Source organism: Bombus vancouverensis, chromosome 13, assembly GCF_051014615.1.
Source record: "Bombus vancouverensis nearcticus chromosome 13, iyBomVanc1_principal, whole genome shotgun sequence".
NCBI classification, from domain to species: domain Eukaryota; kingdom Metazoa; phylum Arthropoda; class Insecta; order Hymenoptera; family Apidae; genus Bombus; species Bombus vancouverensis.
In genome coordinates, this window is record NC_134923.1 from 8,039,444 (window position 1) to 8,059,866 (window position 20,423).

Consider the following 20,423-nt stretch of genomic DNA (forward strand, 5'->3'; position numbering starts at 1 on the left):
TCACGTTGACGGGTAAGAGAGTAATCAAGAGTGGCAGAGTTGTAAGCGGTGTGACTCGGACCGCTGCTAGTTCTCATAAAATTGCGTTCTGTGTTCGTTGTTATGCAAAATTCGTTATACTTTTTCAGGCCATAAAAACGCATCGTGGCAGAGAATAAAGTTGCAACTTAATTAATTACGAAACTAAAAGCACGATGCTTTTAAAAGTCGAAACATACGTGGCCATATTCTCCAGTTCTCCAAATCTTCGCCAACGCCATTTTCACGTTTAAATTTGCATTTAATATGAAATTAAAAGTACTCGCAATCGTTCGCCAGACGCTTTTCCCAATAACATTTTGCCCCTTTAAGCAGCCCCGTTCAATCGCGTTAGAGCTCCAACAAGATGAAAGTTCCCGGCCGAATAAAGTTTCAACGTTAAAATAACAAAATAATAATAAAATAAAGTGTTTCCTAACTCGATAATCTCCCAAGACGATTCGTCGAGTTTACTCGTCTTGCCGGAATATCCTAACACTTGGAACGTACGTCTCCGTCATCGTAACTTTTATTTTTCCCACGCAGGCTCCTTGTTCTCGCGTCCCGTTCTCTTCTCTGTTCCGGCAATTTTGCGGAATTCTGAAAGACACGTAGCATTCTGCGCGTCGTGACGCGCAGCATTCATGTTCCCGTTGTTTTCTGCCGGTTCTATGCGGTTCGCTGGCATTGAAACAGTTGGGATTGTCGCAAGATTTATTCGGATACTACCGTCAGCGAATCGCGAATAATTTTTTCCCCTTTTTGTGAAGCCGCTGCTTCCTTCCATCAAGAGGATATCGTTTTGAAAACGTTTCAAAAGCTTCGGTGAAGTCGAACAGACAGCTACATCGGCCCGCTATTTTGTTTCACAGCGATTTACGTCGCGTCTTGTGTTTTCGCACGTTGGCGGGCTATACGCGATCTCGAAGAAGCGCGCCAACGGGAGTCGTAAATTCCCGTTACGATTTGCTAATCGACGCCGCGAATCACTCGATCCCTTATTTCTTTTAGGGTAATAAGGGTAGTTAAATGAAAGATAACGTTGTTGCTAACAGGTTATTATATATTTTCACTAACCAACAACTTCGGTTTAACACAAAATGAATATTTGTTATGAAATGTCTACGAATGAGTGCGACCTGAGTCTCTAGACGGATTATCGCGTATATTGATGGATTTGTCGACTCACTGTATTCGAATTGCTGACCGCTTGACGAGATGCTTGATTGAGACTCTTGATTGAGACTGACTGATCTTCGGGTGTAAACCCGGTCGAAGGATGTTGACTTATCGAAGGATGTAAAATCAGTACTGTTCGGATAGTCTCTAGAAATTCTTCGGAAATAGACGTTTGTTTGGTTTGAAGGAACTTTACTAGAAAATTTATGAGATTTATGAAAGGTACTGGAGGCTATTGAGGGTACGCAGTGAGTATCCGAAGATACCTGGTTGCCATCTTGCCCGCGGTGTGTGGCCTGGGCTAGGTAGAGTGTTACGCGACGTAACATCTTGCTCGTCCAAATAGCTTGTCACGCGTATCTCGAATTCAATGGGTTGATCGGAAAAGTTTCTATCGCCGGATGTTTCCTCTACGTTTACGATCTTATTTGGAGATTCGAGAATGTAGCGCCCTGTTCAGGAAAGCTGCAGGACAATCGAGCTTCTGGGAAACCAAACTGATCTGTACTCCACTCGTCGTTAGTTCTCTACGCATCCGTAAAGTAATGGAAAGTGAAGATAACCTGGCGCAGGTTTGAAAATGTTGGTCTTTCAAAAGCAGCCGACCAGTTGAAGAAGTTCTGTAGCTCGAGTAGCAAACAAGAAACAATTTTCGATTGACAAAACAGACCGAATTCTAGAATTTTTCCGAAAACACGGAGGACTATGCAATGTGAAAATAATATACCAAAATGTATATCTAACTAAAGATAAATATCTAAAATTTTCTGTCTCCTTCTTATTAATTACATTCTTGAAGATACAAGTCTGCATAAATATCCGTATCTAAAATATTACAAATTTCGAAGTGTCTGCTACGATAATTCCTGGAGAGAAGTACAAAAAGAAAGGAAATACACGCGAGACTAGAAACACAAGACAAATACGATACGAATAAAGAAACAGAAATAGAAATATCCTCGGCGCACGTATTTCGACTCTCGCGCTATATCTACCGCACCCTATTTGCCCAACAGGACGAGCTAAAGACGCACCGCGAACAAGGAGGCTGTCTCGTTGCCATCCATTAAGGGGCACCATAACGAATCTTACAGAGATCTGACTCTTCGATCGTGTTCAGATCGCTCTCGCGTAGAAAACACGACTTACCATCGTGTTCTTCCCTTAGCCTTCGTATCAAAACTACTCCCAAACAATTGCAACGTCTCTCACAAAAAGATTCGCGTGAAACGCTCGGCTTCCTTAACAGGCTATAGCTGGATCTGATCACATTACAGCAAGAAAACACGGTGACCGGAGTGTCTGGATCGGTTGATTCACTCGTGTCGTTTCGGAGCGACCGCTCGAGAAGCTGGTGCGGTACTTCGCCCTCGAAAGACACGCGGACAAGCGAGGGCGGTTGGGCGACAAGTTGCTCGAACAGCTTCCAACTAACTTGGCTGCCGGTCGCTATCCGACCGGCACGTTTTTACGGCCACTTCAGTCCCGGCGATAAGATCAAAGAAATAGCTCGCAAATGCCTTCTTTGTGTCGAGCCAAAGAGGGTTGCGCGGCGGGTTCTGCACGCGCCCCTACGACGAACTGTTCGCAAACTGCTGTCGACCTGTTTACGAACTTGCCTGTTTCGCGTTTTTGCATATCGCCGACGAACTCGGCCCTGGGACGCGTCTCTTTTGACTTATGCCGCGTTACGATGCCTGTTTCTCGCATACAGCACGTCGCAAAATGTGAGAGGCGTGTTTGTACGCTTCTGTTTTAGCCGAGTAGCACGCTACCGCGCGCTAATTTACCGATCAATAATCGTAGTTATACTTTGTTAGACTGTGGATTTGTACGCGTTCGTGAGAAAGGAGGATGTTGAAAAAAGCGATCGTCTTTGGTATCGATCGAAGTCGAAAGATTCACGTAGAAACCTTAGGAGAGTTTGCCAAGCAACGAACATTGTCCGATCGCTTTCCCGAGAAACGATGGGAAAGTCGTTGAAAATAAATGCAAACGCGCGGATACGACGATAGCGATGGATCTCGCCCGAGCGTTAGTTTACATCGTAATGTGCAAATATATAAAAAATAGTATCTATGGCGACGTTCGATAGGTAAAATAAATCTCTACTCGGGTTCTATCTGTGTTTGTAGAATTTTAAATTCTAACTGCGTCGTAAAGCAATGATAAAGTTTTTTCCAGGCACAGGTTGCGTACTTCTCGATAAACATCGGTGATAAAGTTATAAAGCTGTGCCAAGATGCGCCTCCATCTTCCGTATAGTCTACGGTAAGTTTATCAGTTAATTAAGAATCGGTTAATTAAGGTTCCTTAGAAGTTGACCCGTGTGAAACTCTTTGATTCGTTGTACCGATAACGAGCTCCGTTTATTTCACTAAATAACCCCCTCCTTCGGTTATTGTTGCATAAAGAGGCTCATTATCCCATAAAGCTACCGAAATTTCTTTCTCGAAACAGATTACAGCCTCCGGTAAGTAGAGTTCGTACAGCTACTTCGAATTAAAAATATATCTAGCAAATTTGACTCCTCCTCGAGATAACATCCTTTATTACAAGAACCCTTAAAATTCTTTCTTCTTCTTCTTCTTCTTCTTCTTCTTCTTCTTCTTCTTCTTAGAAATTACGCAGTCGAGTGACTTTGCCCAATCTTAGCTACAGTCCTTTCTCCTTTCTTTTCATTTTTATCTCGTCGCTAGACATTTCTTTCTAAACTAGATCTTCTCTAAACATATACAATGGCCAAGAGAAGTATCTCGTGCATCGTTGTATTTATTATAGAATTTACCAATTAATTAAATCCAAGTTACGTTGAATCCGGTATCGCGGTGTACCGTAGCTGGAAAAGCGCGAACTATGAAAACAGAATGCGTGGGACCGCTTCATTGGCAAACGAAGGTACACGTGCTCGTACGAGTACCTTTCGCAGCCGCTGCTACCTAAATCTCCTATAAACGCGTGAACGTGCAATTTTCTCGAGGAAAATAATATTCGATGGCAGAATTACGATACCTGATAACGCCGGAGGAAGCAAAGTTTATCCGAGTGGAATTCACGAGAAATTTCAACGAGAGTCGTGGATCGTCGGCCGCGGAAGCTCGCGTTTCAAAAGTCTGCCGCGACGCACAATACACTTCAACAACGTGAAATATGGAGAAGCCGAGCCAGAGATATTGCATAAATCACACGTCCGCGGAAAATATTTCGGGCGAAAAAGCTAAGCCACGACTACGCCCGAGTTTCCTTTTTGTTCTCGCGTGGATTCACCTTCGGACAACAACGGATCGCCGATGAGAATAAAGTCGCAACGGCCATAACGAGACGGTATAAATAACGCAACGCGAATAGCTGGAATAACAAGGCTGAGAGGCCTTAAAGAATGCAACGATCGCTAATCTCATCGAAAGCTTTCGAAGTATCGACTTGATCGGTTCACTGAGTCGACCGAGCTACGTGAAACTACAGGCTACGCTGATCGAAAGTAATCTGATAAGGGAATTCTTTTGGAAAAATAAAACGAAAGAGGATAGAGGAAGTTGGCCAAGAAAATACCTTCGGCTGACACTTAACTTTCAAGAAGTAGCCTCGCTCTCTAAAATGATCAGCCTTCGTTCCTTCGGCCAATACCTGATGGCCTCACTGCCTTGTCATGATTGCCTCTCGTGTCTCTCAGGCAACTTGCCAGAAACCTCGCCGTCTCTGCTTGTCTCCTTTCCAACCAGAAAATTTTGTCCACAACGATTCGTATCACTTGTTACGTGGCGGCATGCGGACCACACCACGTGACAGTCGCTACTGCGTCTCTCCACAGGATGCAGCAACCTTTGCGGATCGATTATGCAACGCCACCGATTGTTTCTCGTCCTCGTCTTCATTGATCGATTCGTTTCTTTTCTAAATGTATACGCGAGAACGTGCAGAATCGAATAATTTATTAAAAAGATTGGTCGACTAGAATCTATCGGTTAAATAATATTTCCTCGCTGTTGAATGGTCGGCTAATTAACGATTAAAAATGAAAAATTATACTGCTTTACGCAGTTACACGATTCTCGTAAAAAGACAGCACGATGGAGAATTTAAACGACGTTTTAACTTTAATTTTGTAACATTTGCCGTATGGGAGGAAAAAGGGAAAGATATTTTTGCACTGCTAAATGCTTGAGTAATTAATAAATAGCGCAGATGCGCGAGAATGTGTAGAATCGAATAATTTGTTAGAAAGCCTGGTCGACTAAAAGTTATAGGCTAAATGGCAAATAATATTTGCTCGCTGCTAAATGGTCGGCTAATTAATAATTATTTAATTCGATGAAATTGCTTTACATATTTACGCGACTCTTGTAACGAGACAGCACAATGCAGAATTTAAACGATGTTTTAACTTGAATTTTATGAAACCTTGCGTACGAAAGACGAGAAGAAACGCAAAGTGGTACAACTTCCGTTTGCTCGCCTCATTTTTCATCCACCAAATCTGATGAAATTAAAATGTTTTCCGTGACGTAGAGTGTACACGACTGCAGAGAATATGCAGCTCAAGTGAAGCCAAACAAACTTGACAAAAAGTTCCCTCAATCGTACAAACACCGAGACGAAAAACTGTGACAGGCTCCAATTGGCAAAGTAATTTGCCAATAATCACTGTGACTCACAGGAGGAAAGAAACGATTTCTAAGTACATAATGTCCGCGCGAACCACCGATTACCAGTTGTGCAACGACACCGTGTTTCATCGAGCGCGGCTAATCACAAACCTTTCCATCTGCCGTGGAAACCTCTAATGAAGGCATGATTGATGCTTGACAACTTCTCTGGACAAATTAAACGCTGAATGAAATATGACAACGTTTCTTTCTCTTCCTCGATTGAATCGTTTGCTTGTCACGTCGCTTAATTCCTCGAAAGAAAAAGCGAAGAACATCGATGAAATCCTATGAATCAGCGCAACAGGCAAGTGCTTTGGCACTGAAGTTCGAAACATTTCGAAAAGTGGAGTTGTAACACTAGATTTTTCTGTGATTGCGGATTTTTCTGGAAATTCCTATTTTTCAGAATACAATTAACAAGGTAGAATCCTCCGTGAAAAATTGTTTCGCGTACCACGTAATTGCAGATGAAACTATACGTTGGATATTTCGTGTGTCTTTTTTTTTTCTTTATATATGTTACGCCGGGCCTCGCTGCCTGGCCCAGGTCACACACCGCGGGCCAGACGGACACCAGATGTCCGCTTTTCCGTACGGCGTACCCTCAATATCCTTAAGCACCCGTCATAAACCCGAGTCACTTGCCTGCTAAGGTCCTTCAAAACAAACAAACATCTGTGTCCGAAGAATTTCTAAAGACTATTGTCTACCACGGCGGGACAAGGGAAAGTTAGTTTTCTCACGTGCGCTGCAACTTTCCTCCCACTAACCACTTTCTCTCGAGGGCGGTTAAGACCCTTCGGTTAACCAATTAACAGCGAAACCTGTTTCCCTCACTCTCTTAACTAACATCGGCACCAACAAATCCGATGGTCCCGTGCGCTAGACACACCCATCCTTAGCTTTCCTCCGACACAGCATCGTCACTCAACTTCACTTCTTCTACATCGTTGGAAAAGTCAACTACTAAGTATACGCTAATGCCCAGCGGGGCAGTCTAAGCATAACGCGAGAGTCGGTCTCGGTATTGTCGAGCATACATTTCCTCTCCTAAATATCTCATAGTGCTACGTCCACTAATACATTGAATCCACTTATAAGAGCCCTGCTCTAACGCACATATCTATCTTAGCTTCGTGCGACAAGTTGTTAATTATTTATTTCTCTACGTCAGTGTAATCTAAGTGTTGGAAGCATATAATTTATAACTCTGTGAATCACAGGGTTATACAACCTCAATCACCCCTATTATCTCAACGGAAATCGGGGGATCGATCAATTCGTGGTGTCGATTGTTATAATCGTAACGGGGATTTACGACCCCCGTTGACGTCTCTCCTTGCGATTACGTCTCCCCGCGATTGGTCGAAGAAACAATATATATGTCGGAGATGGAAGGTCACCGGAGCCTTCCCTCTGGAATTTTGGGAAAATCTCAACACTTTAATCTGGATTCTACCATAGCCGTAATTAAGCAATTGTAATTCAATCCGATTGTACTCGTTCAAAATTTGTGATGATGAGCTTGGGCTCGAGGCGACAACCAGTCGCCGAACGCAGGGATGAACCAGCAGTCAAATTATTACAAGAACATATCACAAAAATAAAAAAGTGGCTGCAAGATAAACAAATAAAAGCAAACCCCGATAAATACAACCATATTACGTTCACACTGCGAAAACAGATACCACCAAACATCCTAGTGAACGGCACGCAAACAAGGCAAGTCAAATACCTAGGACTCCACTTAGAAACACAACTCACATGGAAACAGCATACTAAATCGATAATAGACAAAATACAGACAACAAGCAGACAAATGCATTGGCTGACAAGTCGAAAATCCAAATTAAGCATAGAAAATAAATTAAAAATATACAAAACGATCATAAAACCAATCTGGACGTACGGAATACCACTATCGGGGACAGCAGCAATGAGCCATATAAACAAAATAAAGACAGTACAAGCTAAAATTCTTAGAACAATAGTAGACGCCCCATGGTACGTTAGAAACGAGGACATACGAGGAAGGAATACCAACGGTCAAAGAGGAAATTAGCAGATACGCGGGAAAATACAAAGAAAGAACAGGAACACACCCAGACCGGCTAGCTGAGGAAACGATCAACACCTCAAATATGGATAGAAGACTGAAAAGGACACCCACGTGATAATCAGACAGCTAAAAAATTCTACCAAATGTCCTAACTGGGAAAATTATTTATAAACCCTTGAATGTAAAGAATTAAATAAAAAAAAAAAAAAAGGATGAACGTTTTGCCTAACAAAGGTATGGAACAGTAGTATAGCTCTCCTTAAAAAGAAATAGTTGTAGCGGCACTCGACAACGGTTTCTGTCTCGTGACTCGCCACACGCAGACCCTATTCTTCGGATAAGATGATCACCAGATGACGACGCATCTCCACAGTACATGTTCAGCTAGCCTGAGGACCCGTTATAAATCTCAAGATTTAGTTAACTAAAGTCTTTCAAACAGATAAACAGTCTATGTTCCAACTACGAGGAGATGGGGGAAATCTATATTACCTAAAAAATTAGAACCATCAGATGATACAACACTTTTATTTAAAGAACCAGAAGACACACAATTTAGTGCTACGAAGGATCAAGGATAGACATTCACAGAAATGTACCAGACGAAGCAACAACTGATGATCTACAACGAGATATCATGAATCCTGAAGCTGTTGTGGTCGCAAGAAGATGGGTACGTCACAACGATGGCCAATTCACGCGAAGATTCATTATACGCCCCTAACTCTAATGAGAACCCGACATATATATATATTATGGGCGTTTTGTATAATACAATTTCGCACTTTCAAATTTCCTACGAACGCATAAAAAAGATCCGTGCTTTAGTTACAACTAATTCGACGTTTGTGCATTCATGGGAAACATAAAGGTGGAAAAATACACAGAATACACGGAATATCGGAGTACGGTACAGTACAGTAAAACTCCATTTATCCGACACGGTCGTGGGACAAGACGTATCGGATAGCTGGATCAGTCGGATAATGGGAGATCGTCAGTTCTCCCTTAGTTCGCTGTTTATTCATTCATATAATTGGAGTTAATCTTCATATAACCGGATTTGAAATTCGATCACTGCTGATACTCGGATATCAGATGGGAAGATTAAGGGAAAATTTCTAAATAATAACATTCGTTCGCATAAATGGTACGTCGCGTGGTACCAAGACTTACGCTTGGCCAATAGAAGCTTAGAAATATATTCGGTAAATCGGCCACATCGCAAGGATCATCGTCGGTTTGCATAAACCGATAAATCGACTTGAGCTGCACGCAAAAATGTATGAAACTGTAATCAAAATATACGACTTCGTCAAGATACAAGGTGGACAAAACGAATGTTCACGTAATCTAACTGCTCGTTTGTGTTGGTAAAAATATAAATTTCTATAAATATTCACCGTCTAGTTAAAACTACTTTCAACTCTCGTGAACAGCTCAATTAGTGCTGTTCTTACTTCCCCTCGCTTTTTCCACACCCTTTGGCGATTCAACGTTTCACAAAGCGGTTCTTGTTGGAAGAGGAAGCGTTGAAGCGTGCACTTCTGGTTTTTCAACGTGAAATGCTCGAAAATTGATGTGCCTCGGCGGCACAGTCGTCCACATTCAAAGGGAAAACATCTAAGTTGGTAACACAGAGCCCGGGCTGAAATTAATTCACCGAATGGAATCTTTGTGCCGGGGAACGAGCCACGTCTAGCGGAGGGCAATGAAAGTGAAGTTTCCACGAGAACGTACGGAACAATGGTTCGAACAGCGTCTAGGAACGGCGCGGCGTCAAACTTGGCCAAAAGCTTCTCCGTTTGCGGACGGCGGAAACAAAGGAGATCGCTAATCCGAAAATAAATCGAGATCATCGATTACCCTGCTGGAAACATTCAGAGGTTAAGAAAGTGGCGATCCCTTTACGTTTTTTTGTCTTCCATGTCTCAGACTGAACAGTGCAAATTGCCAAAATGTTGCAAGGTTTGACATAATCGTCCTGTCGCGAGAAGCTTTAACAGAAAGATTTGAAGAGTAAGCAAATAACGATTTTTGTACTTCTCCGAATTGGAAGATTAAAATTGAAAAATATTGTAAATTGGAAAATATCGGCAGGTTCGAATGTGCATTGTGAAATGCAAGATATCGATATTTTTCTGAAACGTTTAATTTATTACGAGAAGTTGTAACAAAAAGATCGTCATTTTCTAATTATCGTTAAGTTGTTAATTAGATCTTCCATCAACCAAAAACTTCTATAGTTACGATATTAGAAATTTATATCGATTATATCAGTTTTCTCTTAAACGTAGATAAGGGACCATTTAGCTTCTTTCTGTGTCTCTTTTATTCAGTGGAATATATTTTAGAGATGTTATCATTCGAAGCGTTAATACCTACTATTATTTATTACGCTCATTTCGTTCACGAGAGTCGTCGATCTTCTCGTAGTTCTGAAACATGCTTTTTCTAAGACTATTTTCCTTCCTCGTTTTCCTCCCATCGTTTCTTCGACCCATTATCTTCGCTCTAATATTATACTTATTGTCCGTTGGATGAGTATAGCTGGACTACGAATATTCACGGAAATTCACATTTTCACGAACACAGTCAATCGCATAGATAAGTAAACTTTATCGATCGAATATCACGAGTACTTCACATTCGATATTTCGTATATTTTTCTACTTTTATTCATCCTTCTCGCCTCTTTTCAACGTATCATCGCTGTCCTTTCGACGAATATCTTGCAAAAGGGTGTGAAAATCTGTAAAAATATACAAACTCGTATCTTTCGATATTCCCTTCGTTCGCTATATCTCGGAGTTGCTAGAAACTCGATTTCGTTTTTCCGTGAAACATCGAACGAGACAATGCGATGGTTGGCCAAAAGAAAACATTGTTTCCGTTGAAAGGTGCCAGTCACCGCGCGGGTGCAACAGAGTTTTCATTTCTTTTCCATCGATGAACCACTGACCCGTTTATTTCATTCTTCGAGAACAATACCTGCAAACTCGTTCCGTTCCTTTATCATCAAAAAATCTCCATCATCGATCCGCTTCTACGACGACCGATCGAACGTCTCGCAACAAAACCCATCCTCGCCAAATTTTTCTCGTGCGATAACACAAAATTCTACTAATTACGAACGAAACTCTAAACTATACGCAAAAGTTTCATTTATTCCGTTAGGTTCATTACACTATATCCATTAGTACAGTGAATACAGTACAATACTAATAATAAAATATAGTATAATAAATACGTATAATATCTTTTTCTTATTTCAACGAAACTAAGTGAAACGTTACTTAAATTCAGTTTTCGTTATCTTCGCCTGTAAAAATCCCTCGTTTCCATCTTACTTTCGTTTTAGAAACGCCACCAATTTATTAGAAAAGCAAGCGACTGTACGCAGGATACGGCCTGTATCAAGGGATTAAGAAAAACAAGCGCGAAAAACGGAAAACTACGGCACGACAATCACGGACGAGGGTTCGTTGTTTTTTGTCGCGAATTCTCCGCTGAGATTTTCGGGTTCGCGAGCGGCGGGTGGTCGAAGGAAAAAAAGATAGCGCCGTGATTAATTCCCCTACGTGACCAGCCGCTCATCAAGGCGGTAATTCAGTGATTGTTGAAAATGATGTTTGCCATACGTAATGGCGCAAATCGATAGGCTCGTATAAGCAGAGGGAAATTAACGTCGTGCCATCCGGTACACAGGACGCGCACGCTAGATACAACCGGCATCGAAACCCTCAATTTGCGGCAATAGCCTGAGCCTCTCGCAGCAAGGGACGACTCTCTCGCCAGATCCATGATCCCTCGCTTGCTAATTACTACCTACGTCAAATTCCCCCTATTGCAAACTGCTGCGTCCGACAACCGCAATAAAGATTTCGCCGATTAATCGAGATTTCGACCGGTGAATCTCCGGCCGGCCGTCTCTCGCCAACCGATGTCTCCGTTGTTACATCGTTAGAAATTTCACACTGCGGAGCAGTGGAAATCGGATATATTGGGTTGGCAACTAAGTGATTGCGGCTTCTGCCAATACCACCCGATGAAAAAAATCCCCAATCACTTAGTTACCAAGCCAATAGTATTCCAAGTGGAATTAATTAGCGTCAGGGAATTAACGCGTACTTGTTTGAATGTACGCGTGAATACATAGGGATTCGAGAGCAGGGTCGATCGATCGAACAGCGCTCGTAGAAAATACCGTGGCTGTCAAAATCGAGAAACTTGGATCTTTTATGGGGAATATTCCACGTAGCGACGGGAATACCGTGATATAGAATTCGAATGGGATTTAATTGCTTGGTAGATTATTAACCTGTGGCGAATGAGTCATTAATATCTTAATGGTCCTTCCGCAGAATATTAGAGAAGAAGACGTGCGTGGCAACGTTCGCGGTTGCCTAACAAACGCGTGGATAGTGGGAATATCGGGGGGCGCGAAAAAGGAAAAGAATCCAAGCATAAATATTACGGGAATAGTCCGTAGTAAAGCATCGGATCAAACGTAAATATTACGGGCATACCTCGTAGTAAATGATCGGATCAAACGTAAATATTACGGGCATAGTCCGTAGTAAATGATCGAACCAAAAGTAAATATTACGGGCGTAGTTCGATGATCGGGCCAAATATAATATATAATATATAATAGCTTGTTTACGTTTTCGGCCCAAAATTCGTAAATCGTAGCTTAAGGGGTTATTTAACGCACTACGACGAATAACACCTCAAACCAGTTAGCTATTGCGACCACTTTGAAAAGCGTGGAATCGCAGAAAGTAAGCGACGACGAGCATACTCGTCGAACGCAAAATATTTGTGGCCGTTGGGGGCGACAAATGAAACAAATGGGACAAAAGAAGCATTGGCGTTTTAACAGCGAAGAGAGAAGTCAACGGTAACCGAGAATTGTGCGAAACGAGTTGAAGGCAAAGATCGTTGAATAAATCTATTGCCGAACACCGACGAGTATTTCTTTGCTTAAATCAACCCTACACCGCTTCAGAACAAAGATGCAATGAAACGACTGTTTTGTTTTTCAATTTTCTTACGATTTATTGCGATTTACCGCACTGACTACATTACTATTTAAACAATAAATTGTAACCACTTTGTACGCGTGACGGATATGCTCGTCGTAACACGAAATAGTAGCATTTCTTCGTGACGAGTATACTCGTCAGGAACAGCTAGTTAGCTGTTAACTTCACTGCCGAGAGGGCAGGGACACAGCGCAGTAGATGCTGGAGCTACACCCTGCGGCACGTCATAGGAGAAAGACTGACCCCCTCGGCGAATATAGAAGCGATGTTGAGAGGGTCACAGGAATACGAGGCCGTCCGCCTCTTTCGCGAGCGAGTTATGCTCGCGAAGGATCGAGCAGAAAGGGAGAGTAAGAAAAACTCTCACCCTTGTAGGATAAGACGATGGAGACGGATGGCAGTCAGGCGGCCTAGAGCCGCTTCATCGCCGTCCCAACGGACCACGACTGAAAGGGGCGATAGCGCTAGGCTCCTAGGGGCAATGGCCCACCCCTTCCCCCCTAACGCCAAATTTAACAGTCAGAGAATTATTAGGACTAGCTCGGACAAGAGGACGCGGGAAGGAGGTGCAACAGAAGATAATTCACGAGAGGTTCCTGGAGCACTCCTGTCATACACGTAGGATGGTCATCGTGGAGTTTTAGTCGGTAGGAGTCCGACACTACTCTGCTGTTACCCGATTATTAATAACAGCGGAGTGTCCATGAGGATTTCTCCACATGCAGAAAAAAAGAAGAGTTAGCTGTTAACTTAATCATTTGATTAATAACGCTGGAGGATGGACAACGTCGCTTCTGCGGAGGAAAATACAAGCGCCGATAGAAACGTTGGTTAATCGTTTCTTGGCTTTTGTCTATTTAGACGGATGCCAGGTATCCAAACGAATGGGACACTGAGTTTTCTTTGCGATTAAGAAATTCAGCACTTCTTACAGTACACTTTTCTTTTCCAAGAATTTCGACTGCATTAATGCGTAAGTTTTCTTCCCCTCCTCAAGAACTTGTTTCTTGACACTTGCAGTGTTTCCTACGAGAGTTTTTCAACTCGCTTTTTTCAAATTGGGTCGTGTCTATCGAAGAAATTATCTCTGATTTCTGTAGAGATAATTGATAAACCTTTAACAATATCGATATAATTAATTTAAACGTAGATCGTTTGATAGAAATTTCGTGTTGCTTTTATCATACGAAACGAAGGGAATGGGAGGAATGTACATTAGAACTTAAAGACGGATTTAAATTTCAGTTGATAGAGATTGGCTTACTTCTGCGTGAATCGAATAGGATCAACAGAACCAATGACGATAATTAACGTCCTTCTTTTCTTCCTATTTCTTTCTTTCTAATTTTATCGAAATTGTTTTTTTTTTTTAACAGAGACTTCGATCAAAAGTAAGCAAGAGGATTCCATAGCAGTCTGATAGTATCGCGTAATAATACGAAATATTCTGCTCGTGTCCTTGTGTCGTATAGGCAGTACGACGGAAGGTTGTGGTGAGGATGAAAAGTTAAAGTTGAAGTGTCAACGAACTCCAAGAAATAATTAAGAACCGCATCAATTTATCATGAAATGAGTGATAAATTAGCTGAATGCTGTATGATCCTCGTGAAATGTGCGCAGCAAGGTAGTGTATCTACAGATACAATAATTTAAATTTATGGAGAAAATTTAACTGCGTTTTTCAAAAAAAGGGATCGTGTACTATCTCCTCTATTATTTAAGAGCATACTACAATTACAATGGGGGGAGGTAACCGGCAGCTAGCTCTTTTATTGGTAGATTTTGCGTTTGAAAGCAAATATGCTTTTGAATTTTCAACACTTTTTTATAATAATGGTCGATTAGTTCATTTAGATACCAGACATTCTGATGTAAGAATAAAACTGGGGAAAACGTTATACAGAAGTACTATAACTACGCCCCAAGAAGTGTCACCGGGGTCACTAAATGACTCATAGATATTTTAGGTTAGTACCAAGTACGGAATAGTGTCGTATCCCTATACGACGTCAAGCTTCTGGACGAGTATTTCGCATCTATAGAGGACACTATTGGCAGCAACCTCGATTGAGTCACTATATCCCAACTTCCAAGCGTTCCATCGCTTCCTGAAGGTCTGCATTCTCTATTCCCTCCTTCTATTTTACTTCTTTATTTGTCTATGTGATTTTATTCATCTAGTAGGAAATTTGATCGGAACTCCGATCTAAAATACTAGATAATAAAATTTCATCAGAAGGAGATTTCAAAATGAAATTGAAACGAGACTGAGGTGACATTTTGAAGTTTTATTTTCAACAGTGGAGACTGACGTACTTTGACAAGGCTATACGCTATGATCGATTATATTTAGAATTCCTATTACGATAAACTGACCAGTCACTTTTCACTTGATTTCGAAAGCAAAGGTCACTTTATGCTTTAGGCACCTCATTATAATTCATCTCCCCAGCAAAACGGCTTTCTTACGCTGGCTGAGATCCAAGAAGTGCGATCAACTGACAATCGCAGAGGAATTGCGCCTGTTTATATAAACTCGTACTCTCAAAGATGCAAATAACGTAACAGAAATTTGATTATATCTCTAGAAAATTATCTTTCACAAAAGTTGTAATATTTAATCAGTACTAACAGTCTCCACTAAAGATAACGACAAAGACAGATTGAGAATCCAAAATCTAAAGCATAGTAAAGCATCTTTTGTTGAAACTGAGAAGCGTCCAATTCTCGTGCAGAAAACCACAGGAATTCTACCTCTCTCATAAACCTAATCTTCCATGCAGCACATAACATACGGATTAATAACCCAAGATCGAATGCATAGTTTTAGCAATCTCCATGTGGCGGCACGGGCCACGGAACTTTTCAACGGCTCCGGATACAAAGCGCGACGCCGCCAAAGCGCAGCAATGTATCATCGATATCTTCACACTCTTTCCGCCGAATTCTCGGAAGAGCATACACGTGCCAGCACAGGCGGCACATCTAATGAATGCATGCTAGTGGGGATATCGATGGGCTACGAAGGGAAGAATCTGCGCGATCCGAAACAAAAGCAGAGTCAGTCTGTCTTGCGCCATTAAAAGTGTAACTCCTCGGTATTATTTGCATAGCAACGCGTCGAATGATCTCTCGATGTCTATCGTTATTTGTTAGTTGTTACCTGTTGTCTGTTAAGTGTAATTGTTGATTATTAATTGTTAACTCTGATTGTTGATTAGTACTAATAAACTGTTGTTCGTAAAAACACCAATAGTAGTTCCTTACGCACCTATCACTATACTACCTCATCCATTTTCATTTACTGAAACTGAAAAAATGCGATCTTGGTCGAAAAACCCAAAAGAATTCTCTTCGGAAAAGCTAATCTTCTAACTTATAAGCTGAAAACGCAACATCCAATGCGTAGTAACAGTAATCCTCATCAGTCAGAAGAAATATGCTTTAGCGAAACTGAAAATAATGCGATCTTGGTCCGGAAAGCCACAAAAATGTTCTCCTAAAAGGCTAATCTTCCATAGAACGCCTAAGATGCAAACCGAAAACCTAAAGTCTAACGCACGGTAACGTTAATGCTCGTCAACAAAAGGAAATATCCTTTGCTAAAACTGAAGAAGATGCAATCTTGGTCCAACAAGAGCTATGTCTGTTCTTCAGAAAAGCTGATTTTCCATAATGCAGCGATATGAGATATTTTTATTGTGGAAGAAATAATCCGCATCTGGCGAAATCAAGCGTCGCGCGCGGTCTACTCGCAATTTTTCGCCAAACGGTCCAGAGAACGAGTAGTATTTCACGGGCCGTGGAAGAAATATAAGATATTTACCACTGATCCACGTGCCGTTGAAGCTCTTCGGAGATAACGAGCCCGCCAGCCATTCTTCAAGAGAAATACCAGGTGCGGCTGGCGTACTCGAGCCGGAGGAATCCGGGCTTCCGGTTAGAAGAATCGTCGCCGCGACGACTAAGCCGAGCACGACCACGCCGACCAAGCAAGCGGCCAGCAATCGTCGCCAATTCCGCTGCTTGTTCTTCGTCATCAGGTCCTGAAACAATTACCAACACTGGTGTTATACCTGGTCCACTTCGCTCGCAACGAAGTGCACGTGTTCTTTACTCTGCGTTTTGTCTTGGCTGGGAAAGTTAGGAAGCCGACAGATGTTAAAGACAGCAAAATGTTAAGGAGAGCAAGTGGTGTTGCGAGGTTTACGACGAGGATTAAAGATGCTTCATCGTTTACGGTTTTGTGGTTTGTTAGTTTGCGGATCGAAGAATTCGTCGTATTAATCGTCTAATTATTTGACACGTTATACCGATGTCGGAGACAGGTGGAGCGTAGACCTTTCCTCGTACATGGCAGAAGAAAGGTTAATTGTTAATTAGATGTCATCGATACGGACGATTACAATTAAATTTGCGGGTTTTTACGCAAAGTTATATTTTTCTAGGTAGGAAATCGTTTTATTTAAATATTACAGAGTATTGTAGAAAATTTGTTTGTATTGTAGAACATTTCTTTGAACGTATTGCACGCATTCTGTGCAATTTGGCATTTTCAAATTTCCTGCAAACGTACGAAAGTCCGCAGTCTAATTATAATTAACATGGCCTGACAAAAGTAAATCGCTATATGTAGTTTACTATGAGAAATTTGCAAAAGTGCGAGGAAAGGGGAAATATATTTGATCGATCGATTGAATCAACTGATGATACTTCTCGCTATAGTAACGACAAAATTCTTCGATCAGAATGGGAAATCATTGGTTGGATGATCAATCGCAGTCAAATAGAGATAAAGATACAACTATGGAAGATTAACAGGGTAAATGGCGACCGATCGAACGCTTTCGTAATATATTTCTAAACGTTGAGTTTCTTATTTCTAAGAAAGCATGAAATCGTTTCGCTACTTATCGCTGATACAAACGTGTCACCTTTTTTCTTCTATCCTGACCTGGGAAAAAAATCCATTTGAACTGGTAACAATTCTTCGTATTCTTTCGTGTTTACCTTTGGAATCTTTTCAGCGCGACGTTTAACTTCCCTGATGAGAAATTCATTCGTGCATTTCCTCGACCATGGAAAGCATTTCAGGGCAAGATGAAAGCTTTCGTTAAGCCACGTTCACACGAGGCAAATTTACACGATTACAATCACGTTTTTATTCTTTGCATCATATATGAATACTATCGACTTTTAAAGAGCCACAATAATAAACGTATTATTACGTAGACAATTAGAATTAATTCAGACGAAAATAAACAGCTATATATAATTTTATTTCTTTTCTAAGACGAATGAGAAGAATTGCAAGCGAAATCCATTCGCAGGCCGAAATTAAACAAATAGTAACAATTGTTCGTAATCTCGTCATTACCCGAAAACAGTGCCAATTTTTGAAAATCCACCGAGACGATTTTTTTCTATAAATAAAAAATAGTAAAATCGTTTCCTTTGTTATTTTACTCGCAACGAGGAAAACTCGCAGAACAGACAGAGGTGAAGAACCTCTAACGCGAAAAGCAAAACGAACAACCGGTCAACTTCTTCCCCGACCGAGCCACATCCGCAAGCAAAAGCGGAAACTCCGCGAAGCGACCAACGTTTCGATTTCTACGACGGTTGCACCGACCCCACTGCCATTCCATTCGCGACAGGATCGATCGACACTCGTGCGGTGAACCGCGATCGTTCCATTCCATTCATCCGTTTGATTCTGTGTGAGGATGGCCTAAGGGTTGCGGCACGCGCGATCAACTTTGAATGCAACGGGTAATTCTAAGAACGGACGAGAGGATTCGCCTGGAATAATCATCGTTTGAGTCGTAGCGTGCAATTTTTATATGACAAATCGAGAACGCACACGGTTGTCTTTTTAATGCAATTCTTTCTTGGCTGTGTAATAATAAATGCTTTTAATACAGCGGAGAAATTGGCAGCAGGAGAAGGAAAGGGAAGAAAAGAAAAACAGTAAAGGAGGCTGAGAACGAAGGCTTACAGATGGATCACAGTCTTAATTATTCGATTATTTAATCGTCTGATCGTAGTAGCTTCGGGTACGTACTAATTAATTGGAAACTATGGGATTCGTTTCGAACAATGGCAAAGACGCGTGCCACGAGGATACGTTAGAATATTACGTAGCAAAAGGAGCAGATTTAATATACATTCGTGTTTGATATATTTAAGTTCAAATTGACTCGAGGCTGAGCACCATGCTGAGTTTACTTTTAGTTTTAATTCCAACTTAGCGAGATTATAAGCATAGGAAGATAAGTTTCGTGTTACTTACGTTAGCATGTGAGATAAGATATTTGCGAATGGGGATGTAATCACGGAGGCGTGCATCACAAATAAATAACAATATATCTTTTCGCCAGTCTAATACCATATCTTACGTTTTTAATGCGATACGGTGCGAAACACAAGATAGGCAGCGAAAGGAAGCAACTGCTTCTATAAATACGAAAACATATACAATATACTATACAATACAATACGCCCATGCAATATACAATAAATATTCGTGAATGCGTGAAATCAATCCTTTGAATAGTTCATTTAAACAAACGAATGTCCATTTGCATAGTACATTGTTGTCGGATTAAAATAGAAAATAACGATCCTTTCGAAACTTTGATAAATTCGTTCGCACGTAGCAAGCCATTAAACTAATTCAATTTTAAATTGGTCGCTAAAGAGATTGTAATTCAAATAAAATCGCCTAAATGGAATTTTATCTGCACGAAGGATAATTATATTTCTACCTTGTCTGTAATGTAGAGGAATTTCTGATCCTCGTTTGTACATAGATTTATTCGAATAATCGTCCGGATGACTGGTTGTTCGCAAGTAAACCACCGTGAGAGGGTGGCACCTTTCACCTGAGTATTCCTAACGCTACCACGATAAATCTAGATATCCGAGAATTTCGTGAGAGAAATAGTAGAAACGGTTGAACAGAAGTGGATAAGTGACAGAGGGATTCTTTGCGTTTAGAATTCCCCATCGCGAGTATTTCCGCTAGCCTACGTGTGTCTATGTGATACGCTTAATTCTTCGAACCTTGGAGGCGCAATTTCAACGTTCGCGTACTTATACGTATACTTTAACGAGTTGTTAAGAGTTCAGTGAATGAAGTTTGTTCTTTGGCAAAGACTGGTCTTAAGTTTTGTAGGGGATTGTTCTTTTCAGAAATTTTTCAGAAACAGACGTCGAAGAAAGGCTGGTGTTATTAAGCGTCGACAAAACTGGTCTTAAATCTGCAGATTTTCAAAATATTTACATACGTACCGGGTTTTCCACATTTCTGAATAATTCATTCGGCAGAGACGGATAAGCATAGTAGGTCAACTTGATTCTCGAAGAAACTCTACTCGACGAAACAGGACTCCAGCGTTATTTATACGTATTATACTCGTACATATACTTTAACGAGTTACTAAGTGACTAAAGAATAAAGTTTTCATA

At 41.2% G+C, this 20,423-nt stretch overlaps 1 protein-coding gene across 8 annotated transcripts in view; it reads right to left on the bottom strand.

Annotated features, from left to right (window-relative positions):
- Nucleotides 1-20,423, bottom strand: part of LOC117164423 (venom dipeptidyl peptidase 4) — a 304,125-nt gene that overhangs the window by 247,642 nt on the left and 36,060 nt on the right. For all 8 annotated transcript variants that reach the window (XM_033347471.2, XM_033347462.2, XM_076623954.1 and 5 more), the window contains one exon: nt 16,780-16,999. In XM_033347471.2, coding sequence (XP_033203362.1) covers nt 16,780-16,999 — 220 coding nt within the window. The remainder of the gene's footprint in view (nt 1-16,779; nt 17,000-20,423) is intronic.